General features: G+C 35.4%; 1 protein-coding gene across 1 annotated transcript in view; it reads right to left on the bottom strand.

Moving 5' to 3' along the window:
• LOC111550234 (tetraspanin-12) overlaps window positions 1–26300 on the bottom strand; it is a 70521-nt gene that overhangs the window by 18536 nt on the left and 25685 nt on the right. The window contains exons 5-7 of the mRNA XM_023223542.3: window positions 9823–9897; window positions 4899–5006; window positions 970–1113 (exon numbers count right to left, since the gene is read on the bottom strand). Of these exons, the coding sequence (XP_023079310.1) occupies window positions 970–1113; window positions 4899–5006; window positions 9823–9897 (327 nt within the window). The remainder of the gene's footprint in view (window positions 1–969; window positions 1114–4898; window positions 5007–9822; window positions 9898–26300) is intronic.

Below are 26300 nucleotides of genomic sequence, written 5' to 3' on the forward strand. Positions count from 1 at the left end.
GGTACTTGACTAGAGATGTATCTGGGGAATGATTCCAACCCCTTAGCCTAAGCAGTTTCCCTTCTATCTGATTCACATTTTGCATTTCCATTCCAGATAAATACTGCCTAACAAAACTTTCTGTGATGATGGAAATGTCTTATATCTGCATTGTCCAGGACAGGGACCACTAGTCACAAGCGGCAGTTGAGCACTTGAGATGTAGCTCGTGCAACAGAGGAACAGACATTTAATTTTCATTAATTTTAATTCAAATGGTCACATGTAGCTATTTGGCTATCGTACAGGACAGTGCAGTCTTAGATTTGAAAATAGAATGTTACTGCTAACAAAGTTTGAAAATCACCAGTAAAACTGAATGAATAGGAAAACTTCTCCTAAAATGGAGTAACTGATTATTCTGATCAGTTCTCCCAGAAAACACAAGTATGTACTTGTGTTTTGGGCACATGAGGATTGACTTATAAAACTTAGTGAACTAAAACTGGCATCACTAATCATTAGCCAGCAGGGGGCGCCGAAGAGTAGCACGGTAGCGTTTTCTTTGGAGAGGTTCTTTTTTCCCCCCTTCTATGCGTTGGTGGTCTATGTGGAGGCTCTTAAAATACGTATTCTGTCCAGGAACTCCAAACCCTGCATTTCTTGCATATCCAGTGTGAGCTACATACTCTGTCTGTGTCTGTTTCAAAGGATCCCCAAGCGGTCGGAACTTGATTCAAAACAAAACAGTTCAAAATCCAATTAATCACAAAACCTGGTCTTTCCCACTTCCCTTTGTTAAAATGTGATTAGTGTTTAGATTTTTATACGTTTTTTTAGCTTTCTTCTTCTTCTCCCCATATCAGAGAAAATTTTAAGTCCTTTTATATTTAGACAGAGAAGGAAAATTTCATTGGCATATTGTTGATTCTTTAAAGTTATTCCTAAGAAAACATTTATGCATAATAAATTAACCATATATGGTCTTACCTCTTGATAAAGGTCACTGAGATCTTCCTGGTGGGCCTGTTTGGAACATCCTGGGAATTCTCTAACACAGCACGAATCTGGGGGCCAGTCCATCTCTGTCATTTCCAACCAGTCAGTGAAATATACCACTCCACAGCACTTAAACTGCAAGAAAAAAAAAAAAAAAAAAAAAAATTCACTAGTCAGCCTCAGAAACCACAAAAGTATTTTCTTAACTTATAGGAGATTAAACATCAGTTTTTTTAAATTTTTGTACCCAGAGCTACATCTGTCATCACCTAATGATATGTGTACAGTCTATGTTGATGATAGAAATGTAGTAAAGGAACACCATGGCTAACCATTGCATAATGGAAGAATTCTGAGTAATAATGCCCGTAACACATAAAAACAAATCAGGCATGACTGAGACTTACTCCCTAACTGTAAGCTTGTCTACAAGGGACTACACATAGCAACAGATTGAACATTCACACTAACAAACCCAAGTAGGTGACACCTTACCTTTATTATTAAACCTCTAACCACCAAGGGCCAGTTAATCAAATTTTTCTATTGTTCAACATATTCAAATATTATATTAAAAGTTTATGTAATCTTTGTAAAAACATGTGTCGACCAAAGCCCACATCACAAAAAGTTAGTAGACATCGATTCCTCAGCCAGTAAAATACCCAAAAACTTTAAGAAAAAAACATAGGTCTGGCCAACTAGTGTTGATTCAACTAAGGTTCTCGAAATAAATGTTCATACTCTATTACCATAATCTCAGAAGAAATGATGTGCCTTTAGCTTGAATAAAATTGGAGTTAAGAAAAACTATATTGACATTTTTTCTTTTTTATCTCACTTCCCCAAAGATTAGCAAAAGCTTTCTCTGATCAAGGTTTGAAAACACTGCTTAAGGACCTCTATAGATCAGATTCAGAACAATTACCTATGATGAATAATTTTCTGTCCTTGAGTAGAGAGGGAGGTTGCTCTTTCCCCTCTAGCCAGAAACAAGGACTATGGGCAGTCACTGAGAACTTTGCCGAGTGACTGGCTATGCAAGTTATGCAGTCCAACAGATCAATCTATGTTCAGGTTTAACATTGTATCATAAAATATCACAATCCCCCACCATTTCAAAATTTAACTAAAATTAATTTTGAAGAATTCTGGACTTCTCATGCAAAAGGAAACAATGAAAATACTACAAAGTATTCTGTGTTGTTACACTGGTCTAAATGTCTGATTTTTAAATGGAAAAAAAATCATCTTAAGAGGATTATAAATGATGAATTACTGAAAGGTATGGGTAATACTAAAATTTTGAGAAACTTAAAAAATACTTTCCATATATTTTTCTTCTTTAAACTTGCTCTCGAAGACATGAGTATACTATAAACATCACAAATTTAGTCAATAATTTGACATCACATATTTCACACAATACATTAAATATCCTTAAATAATATATGTAGTATAAAGACTTCACTTCATAAAAATCATAAACAAGGAAACGTTAACTTTCCACGTCCATCTTTTTAAATCCTTACACTCAGAGAAAATTAATTTCTCTCCTTTGCTAATGACATGAGTCCTTTCTGTGTTGATGACAGAACAGTTCTTGGAACTCTAACTCTGTCCAGCATGGAACAGCCTATTTATATGGCTTTGTCAGGGAATGAGATATTCTACATAAATGACTTTCTCAAATATAAGTATATAATGTTCTTTCTTATTTTAAGTATATAATGTTCAATGATGAATTTATTTTTATTTTAGTAAGTATTTGTATAGAATTGCCCATCTTCAACAGAGGATACTGAATTTATTCTGAAACTTTTTCTGAGAATTCCTTTAAGTAAGCCCAACATCATACCAAGATATTACTGTAGTCTACATCTCCTTGTCATTTTCCTGTCTCCTTTAATATTGTATTGTGAGATAGTACCACTCTTGCTAATGTGTCAAGCTCTAGAAAATACCATCCATTTTACATATGAGTAAACTGAGCCCTTTGATGGTCAAGTAGCTTGCTAAAGTTACAGGTCAGAATGTGGCACAGTCTATTCCAAAGCCTGTGCTCCAACTACTATGTTAGAATAAATAAATGAACACATTTTTTGAAGTTAGTATTCTAAAAAGGCATTAAATAAACGTCAATGGGGCTTAAGTGAGAGTCTGCTAAGTTGAGGTACGTGCACAGAATTGCACTGAATGAGGAGCAAAGGAAACCGGCACCTGATAAAGTTGCTTTCTGCAATATAGGTTATTCTAGAATTGTGTCCCCCACTCAAATTCATATGTTGAAATTCTAAGCCCCAGTACCTTAGAATGTGACTGCATTTGGCGATAGAGTGTTTAATAGAGATTGTTAAGTTAAAATAAGGTCATTAGGGTGGGCCCTAATCCAATATGACTGATGTTCTTATTCGAAGAGGATATTTAAATATAGTCACATACAGAGGGAAGACAATGTGAAGACACGGGGAGAAGATGGCCATCTGCAAGCAGTCATAGCAAACTAATAGAAGGGATTTAAAAAACTCTTTCACGTTCTCAGAGATCTCCATTTACACAAAACAGTCTTATGATAATGGAGGAGGAAACTTACCATGTTAACAAATCTAAAAATAAGTGTGCTATCTTTTGCAGTACTTGTACATTGTCCATCTAGGTGGAATTCCCATCAGAAAAAAAAAAAAAAAAAAAACTCACTTTGTTTTTTAACCTGGATTATCACTGTCTGCATCACAAATTCCAGAAAATAACAAGCTCTGGGCAGCATCTACTCAGGACAGTAGCTGACATAACTTACTATAAATTTCCTAATGCTTATTTTCTCTTTGTGTTGTTTTTAGCACAAATATACAATAAACAAACAAAGTTAGGAAGCACTTGAATAAACAGGAAATCTGTGTTACAATGATAATTTTTACCATCTCAACAGTTGTACACAGAGAGTCAGATTTGGAGATTGTCCTGGACTTGAACCTCTGCCCATATCCAGGACAAAGCTAGTGAGCAGAGATCTTGCTATCTATCATGTAAGATATTAATTCTCAAATGCTTTGTGGCCTAACACTAAGATAAATTAAAGGAAATTAAATACTTATCCATCTGGGAATGTGACTTCAATCACAAGGAAACTGCTTGGAAGAAGAGCTTGGTTTGAAGCAAGATCAATGGTTAACTTCAAGTCACCAAATTTTAAACATCTGAATACAGTCCCCACTTGAGAAGATGGTTGGGTGCAGTGCTACATGGCAGTTAGGTAAGAAATGGTAAAAGCAACCATACTTTGTAATGTTATTGTTAATAACCATAGGCTAAATGAAATCTAACTTATGACATCATTTAATCTTCTCAACAACCTGAAGAGATAGGTATTTTTATTATCACTATTTCACAGGTGAGAAAACCAAGACTTAACGGGGTTATATATATTATAGAAGCTCACTTAACAGTAAGCAGCACAGCTATAATTTTAACCAAGGTCTTTCTGACTAGACTATGCCATTAATGATATACTGACTTCAAAGTCCCAAACGAGAACAATCATTTTTTTAAAACTAAAATTATGTTTAAAATATCGAGAGCTCTAAAAGTCATGAAAAATCTATTTGTCTGGAACTTGGATATTTATCAAGTTAACCCTCATAAAAAGAAAACTTTTCACAATAATTTAGCAAAATGGCTTTTCAAAGTTCTTAAATATATGTGAACCATGTGAAATAAAGGGGAAATGGTATATATGGGAGGAAAATCAGGCCATGAAGTTACTTAAGATATTTTTCAAGAAAGAATTGCACCAGAGGTTACTGAATCATAGGCTTAATTTTTCAGCACAGAGGAAATTACCAAAGCCAAAGCTTTAAACATCTGGTTTGAAAGTGCACCACTTAGTTCACTCTCTCTACCTCAGAAATTGCAGCACTTACCTCTCTCTGAAAAAAATTCCAAGCATGAGTAAGCCACCGATATCGAGGTAATCCATAATTTGTCATCCTGGCTTTCAAAGTGACCATATCTGACCATTGTACTGGAACCTAGTAATAAAAAGCAAAATATCAATAGCTATAACACACACACACAGACACAGATTCACACACACACACACACACACTCGAAATGTCTTATAATTGACAAATACTGTTTTAAATTTATATTTGCTTGTGGCCTAAATTTAGCTCAGAGTATTCAATGTAGTTTTTGGACAATCTCAGTGTGTAGATTTTTGTGATAAATGATTAGGTATTTTGTACTAACGAAAAAAATGAGAAATCACTTTAATGCTCAAGGAAATCACAAACAAGTAATTAACTGTACATTCTACAGACATACTGAAAACTTTCACATAACAAATAACCTCTGCAGAGAAATGCCCTTAATTTGACTTCAAAATAATATGAAGTTGTTGCTCTTTTAAGCAACTGCAGATAAAAGTACTAAAATAAAGGGGAAAGAATTAAAAAGGGAAAGACTTTGACTCAAGTTAAGCCTCACTCTGGGATAATTTTGTCAATACTTTTTCAAAAGTTGTAATTAGGAGGTATATTAGAATTTTAGAAAGAACAGTTCTCCACTTTTACACTGTTGGTGGGAATGTAAACTAGCACGGCCACTACGGAAAACAGTGTGGAGATTCCTTAAGGAACTAAAAGTAGACCTACCATTTGATCCAGCAATCCCATTCCTAGGTATCTACCCAGAGGAAAATAAGTCATTATATGAAAAAGACTTTTCATATAATGTTTGCATTTGTAAAAATGTGGAACTAGCCCAAATGCCCATCAATCAATGAGTGGATAAAGAAAATATCTATACCATGGAATACTATTCAGCCATAAAAAGGAGAAAAAGAATGGCATTCACAGCAACCCGGATGGAATTGGAGACCAATATTCTAAGTGAAGGAACTCAGGAATGGAAAACTAAGCATCGTATGTTCTCACTCATATGTGGGAGCTAAGCTATAAGATACAAAGCCATAAGAATGACACAATGGACTTTGGGGACTTGGGAGGAAGGATGGGAGCGGGACGAGTGATAAAAGACTACACATTGAGTACAGTGTACACTGCTCAGGTGATGGATGCACGAAAATCTCAGAAATCACTGCTAAAGAACTTATTAATGTAAGCAAACACCACCTGTTACCCAAAAACCTATTGAAATAAAAAAAATTAAAAATAATAAAAAAGAAAGAACAGTTCTTAAAGTATTTTTGTGCTTCTGTTCTCCAATCACCTAGCACCATGTCTATTGCAGAGTATTTAATCATGACAGAGCTTTAGGTATACAATACCACAGTCATTGTTGTAATGCAATACAATACAACAGTCATTGCTGGCCAGAAATCTGGTCAGTATATCAAGCTATGATTTTACTCCAGGGCCATGAGAAATTGAGGTATACAAATGCTAATCTCATTACACACATAGTATTAAAGCAACTCTGGGAAACCGGAGGGACATTCCCATCTGATCTATGAAGTAATATAGACTGGGCTTAGTAAAGCAAGCTTGACATTCAATAAATAACACAAAGATCAAGAACCAAAAAGGAAAAAGGCAGACATGAGCAAATAAGGCTCCAACAGAACTAGAGATTAGGATTATTATAAAATCTTACTTTTTAAGATAATCATATCAATAGAAGCAGTTTCAAAATTCCTGACCACAGAAATTCTTCATTTTTTCCCTTTGTTAACTTTTTTTTTTTTTTTTTTTGATTACTTGGAAATACACAATAAAACATCCAAACACTTGGCCACACATTTTTTCCCCAAATAATGAGCAAAATGGGTGTACTCTGTGTTCATATGCCTTCAACAAGGTTCAGGGAACTAGTCAAAGTTCAAACTACTCACCATAAATTAGTATTATCTCATAACACTTTGGCATAAAATAAATGGAAGTGAATCAAATTATCTAGAAATGCACAATCTGAAACTATATCATTGACGGATTTTATCTAGAGAAGGAATAATGAATAGAAAGTGAACCGTATAAAAAAACAGAAATGAGAAAGCGGATTATCTGATGTCAAGTCACTTGATTTAGTTAATATATCAATTTTTTAAAACTTTACCTTCTAAAATAAATACAGGTTGTTTCCTTATTGTGACCACAATCAATCTGAGGCCAAATGTGGAAGAAAACAGAGGAGACCATTGAGGTTCTGGCACAAATACTGAGGTCTGGCCACAAAGTAACACACAGGTTGATTGGTTCCTTGCATGGAACAGCTAAAAGCACAAAGCCCATTCTATGTAAAGGCTGGGTTCTGCAAAATTTGGCAGATAATAAACTTTAATGGTACTTTTCATTCACACTGCTATTAGTGCAAAAGCAATAAAAAACCTGACAAAGTTTTTTTTAAAGAACTGCTTTTACATTTCACTTTTAAACAGCCCTTGCTCCATTCTGGTGATGTAATGGGAAAGATTTACAAAAGCAAAACAGTGATGTATGCCCTCAACTGGAATGGTAGTGGGCACCTATTTAGTACTGCAGTACTCAGGGGCTAATCGTAGATGGTCTCTTAACAGAATAGAAGAAAGTATCTAAACAAGTATACATTCATTTCAATTTCCTCGTATTCCTTAGAATTACTTTAAAATCAAAACATTTCATTTCAACCATCTTAAGCTAATTCATTTTGAACTTGCTGTTATCTTGGAAGATTTACCAAATATTAGTATGGCATATACACTCTAATGCCCATGTTTAAAATCCACAAGAAAGTAAACCAATTGCTAAAATCCTTTTAATTACCAAACAGAACACAATAAAAAGCTGAGGTAACAGGATCCAGAACTAATGATAAGATGTACTCTCTATGGTTTAAATGTCAAGGAGACACATTTATCACTTGAAAACAGAAAAAAATAAGAGAGACAATCTTTTGACCAGTAAACCATAGAAACTGATTCTCTGGAGCTGAGTACTTTTTCACTCCCCTAATAAAATTTCCAGGGATGGGGAGAAAACATGATTTTCAAAGACAGCAAACAAGTTCCTATATAAATGGGAGAGTTCATGTTAATAAGAGCTCTGAACTTTATATTCAACTAGTTAGAATCTGAGCTAACTTTTCACCTTTCAGGAACTCTCTCTACTTGCTTAGTGCTGTTGAATACTGGAAGCATGAGTGTCTTCACAGAGAAACATATGTGTGAGTGTGCCAAAGCATCCCTGACATATAAATTGGAGTGTGTAGAGTAGCCACTGGTCTGTGGTTACTACTTAGTATTCAAAACAGTCTCAAAGCACAATGGTAGATTCACCAAAGAATCTTTGAAGAGTATATCAGCACCAGAAATGACTTCTATTTTACTGTTCAATTGCCAAAGGACTCTCTTCACTCTGAAACAAATACAATATAATCTCTCTCCCTTCTAGAGAGTCACTACATTTTAAAATGTTGAAGACGTCCCAGGCAATTTGTCACAGATGCAAATGCCCAGTCCTTGCCCTTTCCTCCCTGCCTTCTCCTCCATTCTGACTGAGCACATCTGGGCTGGAGCCCAATAATGCACACTTGTAAGAATCATCCTGGGTGGCTCCTACTGCAGATGGCCCAAGAACTACACATGGAAAAACACCCTTTTACTAAAACAGAATTACTCTACAAAGTTTATGGGGAAAAAGTCTGGCCTCCCTCGATGAAAACAAAGAGCATTCACAGACATGCAAAAGCGTTCGACATCACTAGCAATAAATGCACTAATTTCCCTCAATGAAGTAAGCAAATGTTAATAAGTAATAATACCCAGTGAGTGCAAGGGTGAAGTGCAAGTGGTAAGCCAAACATGACTAGTAAAAATCTTAAGACTGAGAAAAATTTCATGCTCATTTATGCTAGCTATAAAAGTTGTCCCAGTCATTTCAACTGCTGAAATAAAAGAGAAAAAATGAAGAGCTATATTCAAGTAGCCAAGTGTGGAACTGTGAGAGTGCTTCTAGATTGTGCTAAACACACAGCAACGCTTCAAATACACCTCTTACTTAAGGTGGAAAATGGTTGTGCCTGTTGCAAACAGGAGATGTAGGTTTCCTAGTCATCTGTTCACTATTGCAGTCAGCATTTTAAAAGGCTTTATGTAGGTGTTCAAGAATTTTCAGACTAATCATTTGCGAATATGAATCTTTTCTATTATTAACTCCAAAATTGGTAAAATTATTTTAGAACATATACTATTTTTAGTCTATGATACCCATGTTTAAGCAGCCTGTGGAATTAAAGACATATACAGAGTATACCAAAGAAAATTTTACAAAATATGACTTGGAAATGTGCTTCAGACACTGAAAAGAAAGTGTTAGCTTTCAGAAGTATTGGGACTATTAACTGTTATCATGTAGCATAAACATTCAAATTAATAATCATGTGCCTAAATTACTCTAAAGTATTGATATGGTTAGGCTTTGTGTCCCCACCCAAATCTCATCTTGAATCGTAATCCCCCTATCCCCACGTGTCAATGTCAAGAGACAGACTAGGTGGAGGTAATTGAATCATGGGGGCGGTTTCCCTCATGCTGTTCTTTTGATAGTGGGTGAGTTCCCATGAGATCTGATGGTTTTATTAGGGGCTCTTCCCCCTTCGCTAAACACTTCTCCTTCCTCCCACCATGTGAAGAAAGTGTCTTGCTTCCTCTTCACCTTTTGCCATGATTGTAAGTTTCCTGAGACTTCCTCAGCCATGCTGAACTGTTAGTTAACTAAAGCTCTTTCCTTTACAAATTACCCGGTCCTGGGCAGTTCTTTCATAGCAGTGTAAAAATGAACTAATACAAGTATCTAATTTAAAAGGTTGAACTGTTGTTTTAGATTATAGTTATATCTATTTTGAACTCACCATAAGTTCCTGTTCATATGTCCAAACGCCACAAGCCAGTTCCACGCAGAAAATGACAAGCAAACTTCCAAAGTACTGTAGAAAAACAGAAAAGTATGCTGTTATTATAGTACCAAAATAAAGTAGGCTCCTCAAAGACAAACTTGGTATTATGTTTACCTAGTGAACAAGAAAACAGAGGCGAGTTTCCATGAAGCCCCTCAGAAGCAGATGGGGAAATTTTCAGCAAATTTAGAAATATCTGCAGGTAACATTTAATATTTGTCTCAGTGAGTCATAGTTTATTAGCCATCTCCTGAGAAAAATCTTTTATAAATGCCACTACTTTCATTAGGATAAATAAGAATTTAATGTTCTAGTTTGAGAAACTTTAATCAAGTTCTCCAAGAAAGGGGACCTAAGTCCTTTCAAAGTGGACGAGGTGCAGTCAACAAGTTCAACGCTCTGCCCATGAGCAGACTTTAACTCACTCTTCTAGGCAATGGGGGTGGGGCGTCTCCTTTGCATTCTTAGAAAAAGCACAACATAGAACAAAATCTCAACTACTGTTGACACTTTATATAGTAAGTTTCTATTATGGGGAAGGCACTTGGGATATACAAAAGAATATCAAAATTGTGATAAGGCATGCATAGGCAAAAAATAACACAAAGTTTAATACAATGTCAAAAACAGAAATGGAGATAAAAATTCAAGATTCCTATGAAATAGAGAAATATGCAGTGTTCCGAAAGGTGAAAAGGATTGGAACAAAGAAGAGAAGAGAGAATACCAGGTAAATAAAAGCCATGAACAAGTGTGCAGAGGCAGCTGCAAAGTCAAGCAGAGAATCAGGGAACAGGAAACAGATCCATCTAGCTGGAGTGGGGGGGTCAGAAAGAGGAATGAGAAGCGATCAAATGGGAAAGATGGACTGAAGCCAGATTATAGTGAACTTTAAATAATACACTAGTGAATTTTAAATCCATCATGTAGGCATTAAGGTAGCATCTTTCAAAGGTTCTGAATAGGGGAACGACATTATAAACTGATGAAATAAAGGCAAAGTTCTCAATGATTTGGAAAAAGGAAGTTTGCTAAGGGGGAGGGTGAAGATCCCTTAGAAGGTAGCACAAGAGGAGGGATGAAGTGAGCACCTGAACTTAGATGGTAGCCTTGCAAATAGGCAGAAAAGAATCATTTTAAAAGGTATAGGAAAAGAAAACTGACAAGGCATTAGACTCATTGAATTTAGAATGGAGGAGAATGATGTATTTCACCAAAGCAGAGAAATTGGGAGGGGTAAATAGCTCTGTGGGAAGATAAAAAATCTAATTTTATTTGATTAACATAAAAATGTTTATCTAACTATCAGAAATGTAGACTCGGCTGAGTGTGGTGGCTCAGGCCTGTAATCTCAACGTTTGGGTTTTGGGAGGCAGGAGGGTCGCTCGAGCCCAGGAATTTGAAACCAGCCTGGAAAATATAATGAGACCCCATATCTACAAAAAGAAAAAAAAGAAGAAGCAAAGAAAATTATCCAGGCATGGTGGTGTGTGTTTGTAATCCTAACACTTTGGGAAGCTGAGGTGGGAGGATCACTTGAGCCCAGGAGATTGAGGCTGTAGTGAGCTATGATCATGCCACAGCACTTCAGTCGGGGTGACAGAGAGAGAACCTGTCTCAAAAAAAAAAAAGTGTAGATTTGAAGCCCACATAACCAAAGATGGAATTGAAAACCATTATTATGATTAGAAAAAAACAACAACTTTTGGATAGTGCTCTGTTTATCAAGTACTTTCACAATTAAATCACTCAAGAATCCTGTGAAATAGATAAGGCTACCTCATTTTACAAACAAGAAAATTAACACAAACAGCAGATAATGTGACTTGCACAAGAATGGGCAAAATGAATTTGGGAGTACTGGATCACTGTAGCCGTGTTCCTGTGTCACACCTTGCCCAGCTGTGGTGGTAATTTTACAGAGGCAAGCCGCAAATATACGAGAAAGAACAAGCTCTCTAAAAATCATCCTCACTAATTTCAGCAGGAATAAAACTTCATTGCAATTATGAACATTCCATTCTATTTACAGTGGGAGGTCAGGGTGGGAGTACCAGGTAGTGACGATTTGTGAATATCCTCCTTCAATGGACTGAAAGCTCTACTAAGGGCAGGTACTTTCTTGCATTCCTCATCACATAATAGGTTTTCAATGAGTATTTGTTAAGTAGAAGAATAAACGCAAACAAAGCAGAATGGTATGATAGTGAGTAGGACTGGGAGCTACCTTGGACTGGGTGATCAGGGAAGGTCTTTTTATAAAGGTGATCTTTAAAATGAGTCAGTACAGACAAGAAAGAAGCAATGCTGTTAAGACTTCTGAAAAAAGCAATCCAGGAAGAGGAAATACCAAGTGTGATGTGTGTGGCCTTGCATGGTGGGCTAGATGGTTAAAAACTCAATAGTAACTGGCACACAGAAAGAGTGGGATGGGATACAGGGTATGCAAGTAGACGTTGTGAGGTGCAAAGAAACAGATCATTATGAGCCATGGAAAGGATTTTGGATTTTACTCCATGGGTAATTCAAACCCATTAGCAGGTGGCATGATCTAATGTACACTATAAAAACATAATTCTAGCAATTTTGTGAAAAAAATGACCTGTAGAAAAGCAAGGTGTGATAAATCAAATAAAAGATTGCAGAAGTAGAATGAAGGAAAGAAGATGGAAAAAGTGGACTGAATTAGGATTGTGAGCCATCAGGATTCAAACTTAAAGTTTCTTTGTTTATAATATTTGCTAATAAAAGGGGGAGTGGAGTATAAGATACAGAAAACGGGGCTGATTTTCTACTACCATAACACACCTCCTATGATTTAAAAATATAAATCATTGCTATTGTTTTAATATGGTTCCTTCCTATTTCTTTCATATAAAAAATAAAGAATATATAACTGCATAATCTCTCAGACAATAACACAGCTTCAAAATAACTGTTGGTTCAAAGGATAAAGTAGCACTTTGTTAAGGGGATCTCATTTTGCAAGCTATTTTTATTTTTGGCCTACATAGTATTCATGGTCAGCTTTAATATACTCAGATATCATTTCAAAGTATTGTTATTTCTAGGCCTTACTTTAAAGATTTCAGCCTTAAAAGTATGATTAGAAGAAATTTTGTGAGCATAGTACTTCAAGCCAATTTTTCTCCAAACTTTCTTTCATGCTTTACTTAAGAGATTTCTAGACATAAAAAATATTATATTTGCATCTTATGTTACAAAGAGACCAAATGTTCAGTAACTACATACTAGATCACTTTTCTAATCTTTGATAAGAAAAGGCCCTTAGAGACAGTGAGTCTCCAGAGAAAAATTAAACTATGAGACATTTTTGCATCTCAGATTCTTAACCTAAATTCGTTTCATATTTGATGTCTGGCTACAATGAAAACCAAAGCATCCCTGAAAAGGCAAGCTATGTTTATCAATAAAACACAGACATGAATGATGATTATAAAGAAAATAGGAAATTCCCAGACTTTGCCTTGAGGATAACCACGTAAATTTCTAGACAGGTTTTATAACCTTTTAAATCCTACTTGAATATTCTCTCATTTTCTGCCTCTTGGAGTCATTAATCAGTTTGCAAATGTAGCCCACGATTGGTATGGATGGGCTAAGTTTCCTATGAGCTGGACACTCTTAACTCTGGGAAAGCTCTAAAATGACCGTATCTTTCAGATTTCCAATGGGTTCATATGATGCCAGTTCTCCCGAACAAAATAATTGTTTTTCTTTATTCCACTAACACTCAGGAACACTGATTTGTTTGACTTTGAGGTTGAAAAGACAAGTTTCATCAACATTATAACACTTTCTCGGAATAAATTAAATTTAAAATTTGATTCAAATAAAATATTTTTACAAATGATGTTGCAGCTTCACGGTCAACTGTCTTTTCTTTGTTGTTATTGCTGTAGCCTGAAACATCCAGTGTTCTAATTCCAAGGAAAACACTAAATGTCAAATTCATCCTTAATACAGGATAAATAGACCATCTGCATCTACGCCTAAATTTTCTTTTGTGGCGAGATCTGAGTCCTTGATAAAGTCATTCTCATACTGATCATTGCACTGAGAATCACTCAGCTGCTATTTAGTTTAAGAGCTAGGTTTGAAGCATCTATAATGCATGATGCTAATCCTTAATTTAATAACAAAATTAGCCCAGAATTAAACACAGTTCCTGCTGAGTTGTGTTATGGTATGAAGAGTACATCCATATCAATCATTCACTACACAAACACCTGTTATCTTCAGCATTACTGGGAACATGTATGTATCTACCCTGATGGTGGCAGCAAGTGTTCCTCGTGTTTCTTGCTTTCCCAATGCATATGGTTTAATGAGATGGTATGTACCAGTCTAGTTTGCAGAGCAACTCATCCTCTCTTCTCCTAGTGGGTTTTCTTTCTAGAATGATGAAAAGCACTCTGAATTTGGAGTTAGATTTAAGTTCAAAACCAGCTCTGAAACATATTGTGTGATCTTTAGCAAACCATTTAACTATCTTTGTGTCAGTCTGCTTATCTGCCTGATAAAGATAAAAAGAACCCCCTTTTATAGTTTCCATCAAGGTTGATTTGATACATGTGAAAATGCTTTGGAAATGGAAAGCATTATAAAAAATGCTATTCTGTACTAGTCTGTGAAACAACATCCATAATGACTTGTCCTCTTTCCATACGTAGCCTTCATTCTCCGCAGTGTGCCATAGTGTCTTCCTCATCATTGTTTTCCAGTATTTTACCTCCTATTCTTTATTTTTTTACTTTTCTCCCTCCCTCTGTGTGTCGGGGTTTCCTTGTCTGCTGTATTTCAGGTCTCAGAGACTTTGGTTTACAAACCATTTGGCTGCCCTACTCATAAGTCACAGTGCTCCTTCCACTGCCAGATCATCAGTTCTGGCTGGCAAGGATCTTGTTCTTAAACATTATTTTATCCCCATTGTCCAAGCAGCACCTGTCACACAGCAGGTACTGGATGGAATGTCAGTGGAAATAATGACCAGTGTACCAACTAAGACCAATTTCAGCATTCCCTTGGGTTTCTGTAATTTGAACCTTGAGTGTCTTATTAACATTTGACTCCCCTTAACTTCTGCCTATACATTTCTATTTTCAATATTGCCTCTCTTTTACCAGTGTCTTTTCTGTAGATTATGCTGTAATAATCCAGTATGCCTTTAAACATTTAACGCAATTTACAAGTGAAAGAAAGGGAGTAACATGCAAACTCTCCCCATCTCAAGCTACTACCATCTAAACATTTTAAACAAATGAAGAATGAATAAATGTGTGTCTATACAGGAAATTAGAATGTCATTATTTCCATTACAAACTATTTTACTTGCTTTGAAAAATTGTTCAATACAGAGTTCCTGAAAATACCTAAGCTCCCCTACTACAGATCAACTAAAACTTGTGTTCCACAAATAAGTTTTATTCCTAAACCTACATTTAGGAAAAAAAAGAAATGCATCTAACACAGCATTCTGATAATAGGATACACCCCCTAAATGATGTAATCAATCATATGTTTTCACCAAGTCACTGAAGCTGAGAATAAATAACTTTCGGTTCAAAGATGGGTGCCTTCATGTTTTAGGTAATAGAAGATTAAATAAAACAATATACGTGAAATTGTCTTGTTGACTTAAAAAAAAAATAAGCTGTAAAAATGGAAGAACATAGGCTTTGAAGTAAAATAGACCTGGCTTCAGATTTTGGCTACTTGACATATCCATTGGCTAGTCTTGGGCAAACCACTACACCTCAGTTTCCTCACTTGTAAAGTGAGAATGTTAAAATTACCTTGCAATGCTGGGCAAAAGAATCCATAAGGTAAAGTGCTGCTTCCTTGTAAGCACTTCCTAAAAAGTAGCCATTATTAACCATATCATAATTTCTACTAGAACACAAACTCCACATGAACAAGAGGGATCACTGTGTTTTGAATACTTACCACACTACCTGGCACATAGCAGACACTCAATATATGTTTCTTGAGTAGAGGTAATTAGGATTAGAGGACAAGAATGACGGTGTATAAAATTGCTCATCCTCCCGAGACTTATCAGTGTCACCCCCACGAAAGGGTGTCTAATCCCAAAGGCTATTACATGAACTTTCAGTAAAACCCTTGTCCAGTGAGACTGTATTTGGTATTTTCCAAAACATTTTTATTACAAAACTAAAGCAGGATGGGTGTGGAGGGTGGGGAACGCCACTTCTTTTTTAAAAGTAGTGAAATCAATTTGTCTGTTATCTTAAATAAACTGAGGTTGGTCACAGAATGACCAGAATGACATGTTACTAGTCCCTTTGTCCACTGGAAGTATCTGAGGAGGAAAGGAAGGGCAGGACACCCACCTTCCTATTTAAGCCCTTGGGGATGTGTGGGTAAATGCATCCCCTTGTAGAAACAAAGAGGATTCATTCCCACTCCCCCCCCCCCCCCTTTTAAAGTTATCTCACATCACTATATGTGTCAAAATAGTAAAATCTCAAGGAAGGCCCCTCTCTTAAAGAAACATTTATTTATAACAATGATCTCCTTCCCTGATACCACCACCCCCTAAGATTTCCCCCTAAAGAAAGCAGATTCAACACGTGCCCTTATCCCTTCCTCCCCTTGAAACTTCACTAAAACAATGTAAAGGGATATTTTAAAAGGCATAATCCCAGAGAAAACTGAAAAAAGGAAAAGGAGACAACAGCGAGTATATTTTGGAAAAATGCAAAGCAGAGAGCAGGGTGACAAATTTCTCAGCAGTCCCCCAAAAGGTGAATGATAAAGCAATAGTGGGAAGACCTGATTCACATCACAGAGTCCCCAAAATACTCATGTATTGGCAGCTCTGAGGCGGGGATAAAGAGAGAAGGACTTGTTGAAAACCCCATTTAGGAAGAAGTTAGACCTCCCCCCCAACACAGGCCCCTCTCCCATCCTATGTAGCAGGGTGACTACCCTACCTTCACCAATAGAGGTGCTTGAGGAAGTGGAGACACTAAAGCAGAGTCAGGACTGGGGACAGCAGGTATAGTAGATGACAAAGTACACTACTAGAAACACAGAATTGAAGGTCAAATTTACATACCTTTCCTACAAAGGTTCAAGACTCAAATCAAACCAAAATAGCAGTGGACTTCTTAAGGACAGCAGACGAGTGTCTTCAAAATTCTGAGGAAAAAGTAATTTCCAATCTGGAATTGTATAGCCATCAGAATTAATGCATGAGGGTTTATAAAGCTATTTTCATGGACAGAGACTTTAAAAACCCTCCTATGAATGTTTTTTTCTGGAAATTACTGGAAGACATGCTTCCTAAAATGAGAGACTAAACAGTGAAGGACAATGACTTGGAATCCAGGAAACAGAGGGACTAACACAAAAGGGAGGCAAAGGAAATTCCAGAATGGTAGTAAAAGGATATCCCATCATGGCAATAGCTTCAGGAAGCCTAGGTTGGAGCAAGTCTAGAATGTTCTGAGATATATATATATATTCGATATATATGTATATTCGAGATATATATATATTCAAGATATATATATATATATATATATTCGATGAAATGCCCAATATATTTGACTATATAAAGAAAAAACTTACAACAGAAAGAAGTAATTCAGAGTTGAATTAAACATAAACACATAAAAACAAAAAACAAATTGATGAATTTCAAGAAAAACAACAGATCGTTCCAGAAAGAAAATGTAAACCCAGTACTTTATCGGATCCAGCTGTAAACAGCATTTACATGGTCATAATCATGTAAACATCAATCTAACCATAATTATGAAATACCTGAGTTGAGGTGAGATAGGAAGTATGGTGGGAGGCACAGCAGGAAAGGTTGCCAGTTCTTCATCTTCCATAAGTGGAAGCCAATGGATAGTGCCCAAAACTAAAAACTATATAAACTAAAAGATATTACATAAATATATGATTTGGATATACGGAAGTAAATTCCAAAGGAATCGGCTCAGACAAAATTGAAAGCAATTGCCTCTTGGGTGTGGAAAAACGCCAGGATGAATGACTGCAATGTTTCATCATAAGCCTTTCGGAACTAAATTAGCTCTCTAAATTATGTGCTTGGAGCACACTGATAAAAGTAAAAACAAAATTAAAACAAACAATAGCCCTCCGCAGGCCTTGACACCAAAGAGAAAAGACTTCGTAGCTGAAGGACTTTGAATATGCTTTACATAGAAAATTGTAAGTGGCGCAATTATACTTCAGGGTTATGGGAGGTAAAGGAGGTGAATGGAGAATGGAAATATTCTAACTGCTCAGGCACAGTCTTCCTTTTCCTAAATGTATCCTCAGTAATTCAAAATAGAAGTGGTATAACAAAAATATAAAAAGTGTATACTGAGGCTAGACCCTGCTTTGAAATGTGAAACTCTTCTGCAATATTGCCTATTAAAACTATACATTTGGGAGGTCAAAGCAGGTGGATCACCAGGTCAAGAGATCGAGACCATCCCGGCCAACATGGTGAAACCCCATCTCTATTAAAAATGCAAAAAAAAAAAAAAAAAAGCTGGGCATGATGGCACACACCTATAGTCCCAGCTACTTGAGAGGCTGAGGCAGGAGAATCACTTGAATCCGGGAGGTGGAGGTTGCAGTGGGCCGAGATGGCGCCATTGCACTCCATTTTTTTGAGATTCTATCTCAAAAAAAAACAAAAAAACAAACTATGCATACAGTTTGCCCAAATCAGTTTGAGTTTATTTTCCATGTTCATTTCAGTCACAAAATCATAGAACCTAGATTTCTGTTATTGTCAATTTCATTCAATGATAGTCTGGATTTTGCTTATTTGTATTCTATTGCCTCTGAATGAATGAAAAAGTGAATTTTTTTCTTTTCACGTCTTTACTTCTTTACTGATAATAATGGGTATTAACAAACTTTCTAAAAAGACAATATTTGCTTTTGTAGTAAGTATTTCCAATAACTTTCACTTTGGAGAAAACTGACTTTTTAAAATTTTCATTTCTAACTTTTATTCATCTAATGAAGACAAAAAAGCAATCTTCTCTAACAAAGCCAATCAATTTATTGAGTGCCTGTATTGTGGAAAGTATTAAACTTGGTAAAAGCAGTTGAAGAACATAGGAAAAGATACTTTCAATCACTAAGAGCCTGTTTAGAGAAAATATACTCTCTACATGTAAAACTTAACACCCTCATTCCTTTCAACTTTACAAAGGGAGGACTCTATGATACATATTATCTAAAGAAAACAAAAACCCTGTATCTAACTCACCACAAATACAAAAGGCAACTGTTTTCCAAACTGATTTTCTATATAAATGCCACTGCAAATGAATTTTACATTAAAAGAATTGTAATGTTTTCCTTGAACACTTTTACATAAGTTTATTTTTGTGCAAGCAAGCAGATAATTAACCAAGTATCACAGAATCCCCCTCAATAAGAATCTACTACACTGAAAGAAAAGTAAAAAGTATAAACAACATAAAGTTATTTTAACTTACTGTTCTCTGAATTTATAACTAAAAACTCAGAGTTTTTTCATAAGTAACATTCAACATGATTTAAAACCACAAAAGTCAGATTTGCTTATCTTGTAAAATTTATACAATCTGTGATTTATCTCCCCCCAACTAAAAGTTATTTCAAAATATAACATCCTTTACTGGACATTTTAATATTTTTAAAACATGGGGCCTTTTGACTCCTATCTACATGCTACATAGCCAACACCTTTAATAAACAAAAAGTTTGATGAAAGGCCTACGTTCACTAAATGATAAATGATAAACTCCAGTCTCTATCCTGTCAAATACTAAACTCTGCAAACTTTCAGTGCTAAGTATCTTTATGGCAGTCGTTTATTTTTCCTTTCCCAGTGATTGGAGGTTTAAAAATATTATGTTACTTATAGTTAGTAAATAAGGGAATTCCATTGCCAAATATTTGTACAAGATAATGGAACAGCTGTCCTTCTATTAGGAATCCATGGGGAATAAAATACTAACAACCTCAAGAGTACTTGCTGCTGAAAACACATATACACACATAGCCTCTGTTTTAGCTATAGCAGCACACACTTGGTAATTTCTGAAGGTCAATCATTCACCACGTCCAATATCTCTCTACAATTTTTTTTTAAAGTCAATAGAATCAGGTCAGCCTGATAGGAAAAATAAACTAGAACTATAGACCAATGGTTAAAGAAAGAGTCTTGTCTTAGGGACCGTCCCAAATTCACCAGTATCAATAACTACTCAGGACATGCAGAAATTTAAGCTCAGATTAAAAATGTACAGTCCTTTGTGCACGCTTGTACTTGAATAAATATTGAAGATTCTTTCTAAAGTTGTATCTTAATTTACTCCCCTTTTCAGTTTAATTTACATTAATTGCTGAGCTAATTTCTTATTAAAGATGTTGGTGAAATTCAAATTAGTAAGGGTTTGCTTCACGTGATGTTCAAACTACTAGACAGAGAGATGTGTTATGCCAGGATGTGCCGGTCTAGCTGAGGGCTACAAGTTCCCAGGGTCAATGATGTACATCATGAGAGGTAAGGCATTAAGGGTCAGTCAATAAAACATCTAAACACACTAGGGAGGTCACCATGTATATAGTGTCTATTGCCTGGTAAGCTAAGTCAGCTAAAGTGTGCAAGCTCAGCCCTATCTCAAAAGATTTACAGGCTGTTACTGGTTTCTGAAAAGGGTATCTATACAGATCATTGGGCCATTCCTAAGAATGTGAGACAGGGGTCCCCATTGCCAAAACCCACACATGAACATGCAAACAGGAAGGAGCCTTAGCAATATCTCAAGCAACACAGTCAAAATAATACCACACAAAATTCTGACCCTTATTGTGCCTCTCACTCAGACCTAACCAAATGTGTCCAGATCCTTCCCAAACAAAAGAGGGGAATGAGTTCACTATAGTCAGCATCTTTATTTTTATTACATTTTTTTTGGAGACAGAGTCTCATTCTTTCACCCAGGTTGGAGTGCTGTGGCAAGACCTTGGCTCACTGCAACCTCCCCATCCCAGGTTCAAGTGATTCTCCTGCCTCAGCCTCCCAAGTAGCTGGGATTACAGACATGCACCACCATGCTTGGCTAATTTTTGTATTTTTAGTAGAGATGAGGTTTTACCACGTTGGCCAGGCTGGTCTTGAACTCTTGACTTCAAGTAATCCACCTGCCTCGGCCTCCCAAAATGCCGGGATTACAGGCGTGAGCCATTACGCCCCGCTAATAGTTAGCATCTTTATGAAAACACTTTCATAAGACAACAAGTTAGGAAATGAGAAGTTTTAAAAGACGTTTGATTAGGCAGAAAGAAAACTCGTACTATAATAGCTCTCAACAACTTTTTAGCTTATCTATAACTCTAAGTCCGTGAAAGTATCTCCTTCTAAATCACATTTTTTTATTTTCAAACAAGATATACACTTTATTTTTGTATATTCTCCAGAATGATCACAAACCCTATTTGTTAAAAAAGGGTATTAAAGGAAATAGTTTCCTTTAAATTTTACAAATCCACATATATAAATATTTATTACAAGTAAACAGCTTGCTCTTTTCATTGATAAATAGATTCATGCAAATACACTTTCTTCCTAAATCATAAATATTTTTATTCCCACAGAAAAAAAGTGCAAGAACACTATTATTTGTGAATGTAACACTCTGATTCACAGTCATGCTCAATGTTCAGAGAAGAAAAATTATGTATAAACAATGATAAAATTAAATCACCAAACTTGCCAAAACATTAGTAATTCAGTCTAAATGATAGAAAGAAGTTTGAATTAACTACAAATGACAGAATAATTATAAAGAAATGCACTCTTGTTACAACAAATATTTGAATATAACAATGTTGAAAAGTAAAGAACTGCTTTTATAAATAAACCAATGATGACGTGAGGAAAGCATATCCATTATCTCTAAGTAAATGTTTTTAACATCCTTGAAAAGTTTATTCGTAAAAATTTGTTCTCCAAGTTTGTTTAAGCAGTTCTACCAGAGTCGTCTGACACTAGTTAACTGTTTATGAAAAGTCTTTTCCCTGAAGCTGAAAAATCGCTGCAGCGTTCCAAAGAACTCATGTTGTAACCTCAGCAAGGTCCCCTTGGTGCTGGCTTACTTCCCTAAACTCACCTCAGCCCAGCACCCAGTGTCTAGGTGCCTAATTTAGCTTAGTCACTATATTTTTAGTATCAAGTGTGAACTAAAGACATCTAGATTAATAGAATTTTATTTATAAAGAGCATCTGGAAAAAATCTAAAACATTAGATGGCCTTCCCCACATGAGTACCTTTATTCGTTCATCAATAAAGGCATATTGTCAGAATTAAAGCATCTCCTCCATTCTCTCTTCTATCATTACAAAAGGTTATCAAAACGTGATACTCCCTTACTTAGCCAAGAGTAACAAGACCAGGTATCCATTTCTCCCAGGTAGATGAGCAGAAGGTCCAGGATTAGGGAATAGACCCTCCCATCAGGGATACATAGCAAAAGATAGATCAGATCGTGCTTCTGCTCACAAAACTTCAGATCACAGAGTATGCTTGACATTCAATTTGGCCCCAGTTCACACAGCCAAGTCTCAGCCATATCTGGCACATATCTACCCTAAGACATACATGCGCCTTTCTCCAAACCCACTGTGAGCTTTCCAGTCTTATCACAATTGTTCCTTCCACCAGCCTTTGGGTCTTCCAAAGCGCCTTTTTCTCCTGGCCCACTGTCCAACAACCACTCACTGCCGCTTGCCCTTCTCCATCACATCTCAGCTCAAATACTTCTTTTGTTAAATGTTCTTAACAGAAGACAACTATTGTTCCTTAGAGTTTTTTTGTTTGTTTGTTTTTGTTTTTTACAGTACCTTTAAAAACACAAAGAGAGAACGTTTGGAGTGAAAATATTTTCATAATAAAAGGTAAAAAAAACCCTAATTGTCTCCTTAGAAGTTCTCAGTCTGTGCTTCAACTCAGCTGTGCAAGCCCTACACAGAATGTGAAACTGTAAAATATCTCAAATGCTTGTTTAGTGGAAAAGATACTGCAATGATTCATATTTTACTTAATTAGAAATTATTTTAAGTTGCTATCATCTAATAAAATTCTGTTATTTTATTAACTCTTTAGAATTGTATTAATATTCTTCTTAAAAATGTTTCTAAAATGTCATTATTTTAAGGAAATTTGTTGTTTCTAAAGTTTAAAATTTTTAAACTAAAATAATGGCAATATAAAGAAAATTCAGGAATAACCACTTATTTTAGAATAATTCAAATGCATTGCTTAACAGAAATACAAAGTGATACAACTACAGTGTTAATACATTTTAAATACAATTTAAACTATTGTTTCTGTCATCTAAGCTGAGAAGATTTATCTTAGCCTGAGCATGTCACCTGAGCCTATCACCTTTTCTCTGAAAAAGGGAAAAGATATACAGATCACAATTCTAAAAATGTGAGTTTTCAAAATTTATGTACTTTCAAGAAAAAGCTTACCTTAACTCATAATCTTATTTAGCCAACAACTTCATTAGACATTGCACATAAAGCAAATACTAACCATGTTTTTTTTTTTTTCTAAATATTCCATCTAAAGCTGCTTTCCTCACTGGCTTAAATGACTTAATTCTCTCATCTTTTAGAAACGCTATCTGCCCTCTTGTTTTAACTCTCTCGACATTTAGGATACTGTTTCCTGAGTCATCTCCTTTTAAATGAATGTTTTCTGGTTTATGTTTGCCAAAGGAAGTTAGTAGAGAGATACGTGGAAGTAAATGAGAAAGTGAAAACACTGCACAATTGCTAAATTCACCTCAAGGAAGCATTCGCTGAATTGGTGACCAGTATTCACAGGTGGAATGAACATTTCAATAGCATGTGCTGCCAGAAAAATACCTGACTTTGAATTTTCCACAAACTCAGGACAGTCACCAAATCAATAGATATTGAAATATTTTGCTTACATTTAACTAACATTATCTCAAATGTATATATCTAAAAACAATCTATAATAAGGTTTAAAATGCTTGCAGTGACATAGCACACCATACAAAAACTTGAATCATTCATATTTCAAACCCTGAAGTAAGACAAAGGTCCAATGACCAGCCAAAATCCTGTCATAAAGACCCAACACTAAGGCCATGAATATCACACAGTTATCCTGGGCCCGTCTCTGACACAACATTACTTTTGAAGACATCTGCTGACATACTTTCCTGGGGCATCAAAAACCATAAAATACTTACAAAGTAAATTTAACTGAGGGGTTAAAAGATCAATATGCTGAAAATTATAAAATACTGATGAAAGATGACACAAATAAATAGAAAGATATCCCATGTTCATGGATTAGAAGAATTAATATTGGTAAAATGTCCATACTATCCAAAGTGACCTATAAATTCAATGCAATCCCAATCAAAACTCCAATGTAATTTTTTACAGAAATAGGAAAAAAATCCTAAAACTCCTATGGTACTACAAATCCCCAAATAGCCAAAGTAACCTTGAACAAAAACAACAAAACTGCAGGCATCATGCTACCTGATTTCAAAATATATTATAAAGTTACAGTAACCAAAACAGTATGGTATTAGCCTAAAAACAAACATATCAACCAATGGAAAAGGACAAAAAGTCCAGAAAGAAGTAAACTGACACATTTACAGCCAATTGATTTTTTGACGAAGATGCCAATAACACACAATGGGAAATGGAAAGTATCTTCAATAAAGGGGAACAACTAGATATCCATATGCAGAAGAATAAAATTACTATCATTTCACAGCATAAGCAAAAAAAAAAAAAATGTATTAAAGATTTAAATGTAAGACCCGAAACTGTAAAACTAGTAGAAGACAATGTATGAGAAGAGCTCCAGGACACTGATGTGAGCAATGATTTTTTGAGTATGACCCCAAAGTCACAGACAGAAAAAAAGCAGAAATAGACATATGAGATAATATTAAACTACCAAGATTCTGCATAACAAAAGAAATAATTAGAAGAGTGAAACCCATGGATTGGGAGAAAATATTTGCAAACCATGTATCTGTTAAGGGACTAATATCCAAAACATATAAGGGACCCAAACAACTCAATACCAAGAAAGTAAACAACCCAATTAAAAAATAGGCAAAGGACCTGAACAGACTTTTCTTAAAAGATGACACGCAAATACCCAAAAAAATGCTCAACATCACTGTTAGGAAAATACAAATTCAGACCACAATGAAATATCAACTCATAGCTCTTAGAATGTTTACTATTCAAAAGACAAAAGATAACAAATGTTGGTAAGGCTATGGGGGAAAAAAATCCTGGTATACTGTTTTTATAAATATAAATTAGTACAGCCATTATGGAGAGCGGTATGGAGGTTTTCAAAAAATTGTGAATTGAATTACCATATGATCCAGCAATCTCACTTCTGAGTGTATATCCAAAGGAAATGAATAGGAATGCCAAACAGATATCTGTGTTCTCATGTTCATTCCAGCATTATTCACAATAGTCAAGATATAAAAGCAACCTAAGTGTTGATCAACAGATGAATGGATAAAGAAAATGTAGCCCCTATATACAACAGAATACTATACAGACCTAAAAAAAACCAAGGAAATTCTGTTACTTGTGGTAACATGGATGAACCTGGAGGACATTATGTTAAGTGAAATAAGCCAGCACAGAAAGACAGATACCACATGATCTCAGTTATATGTGGAACCTAAAAAAGTGTTGATCTCAGAGGAATAGAGAGTAGAATGGTGGTTACTAGAGGCTGGTAGGATGAAGAGGAGGATGGTGAAAGGATGATTAGTGGGTACAAAGTTTCAGTTAGACAGTAGGAATTACTTTTAGTGACCTATTGCATAGCATGGTGACTACAGAATGATGTATAATTGTATATTTAATAATGATAAGCTGTATATTTCAAAATTGCTAAAATAGTAAACTTTAAATGTTCTCACCACAAAAAATAAGTGGGTGCAGTGGATATGTTAATTAGCTTCATCTAAGAATCCCAAAAAGTATACATACATCATTGAAACATCAAATTGTACCCTACGAATACATACAATTATTACTTGACAATTACAAAAAAAAATTTTAAATTATAGTTTTTAAAGAATTCTAGCTAACAAGTCAAATAAAGTACATGTATTGAGTAGATATGTTTCTACTATATAAAAAAAGTATAAATGCTGAATAATTTTTCATTTCCTGAATATCAAGCAATAAAAGCATTACTATCATGTAATGCTTTATCCATAATTCTACCTCAGCAAAGTTTACTGATTTCAGCCACCTTCCTCCAGCCCCAAAGTCTTACTTAGTTCACACCTTTATCCATGGCTTCTGGGGATGATAATGTAATCACTAA

Source organism: Piliocolobus tephrosceles, unplaced genomic scaffold (assembly GCF_002776525.5).
Source record: "Piliocolobus tephrosceles isolate RC106 unplaced genomic scaffold, ASM277652v3 unscaffolded_42, whole genome shotgun sequence".
In the NCBI taxonomy this organism is placed as follows: Eukaryota; Metazoa; Chordata; class Mammalia; order Primates; family Cercopithecidae; genus Piliocolobus; species Piliocolobus tephrosceles.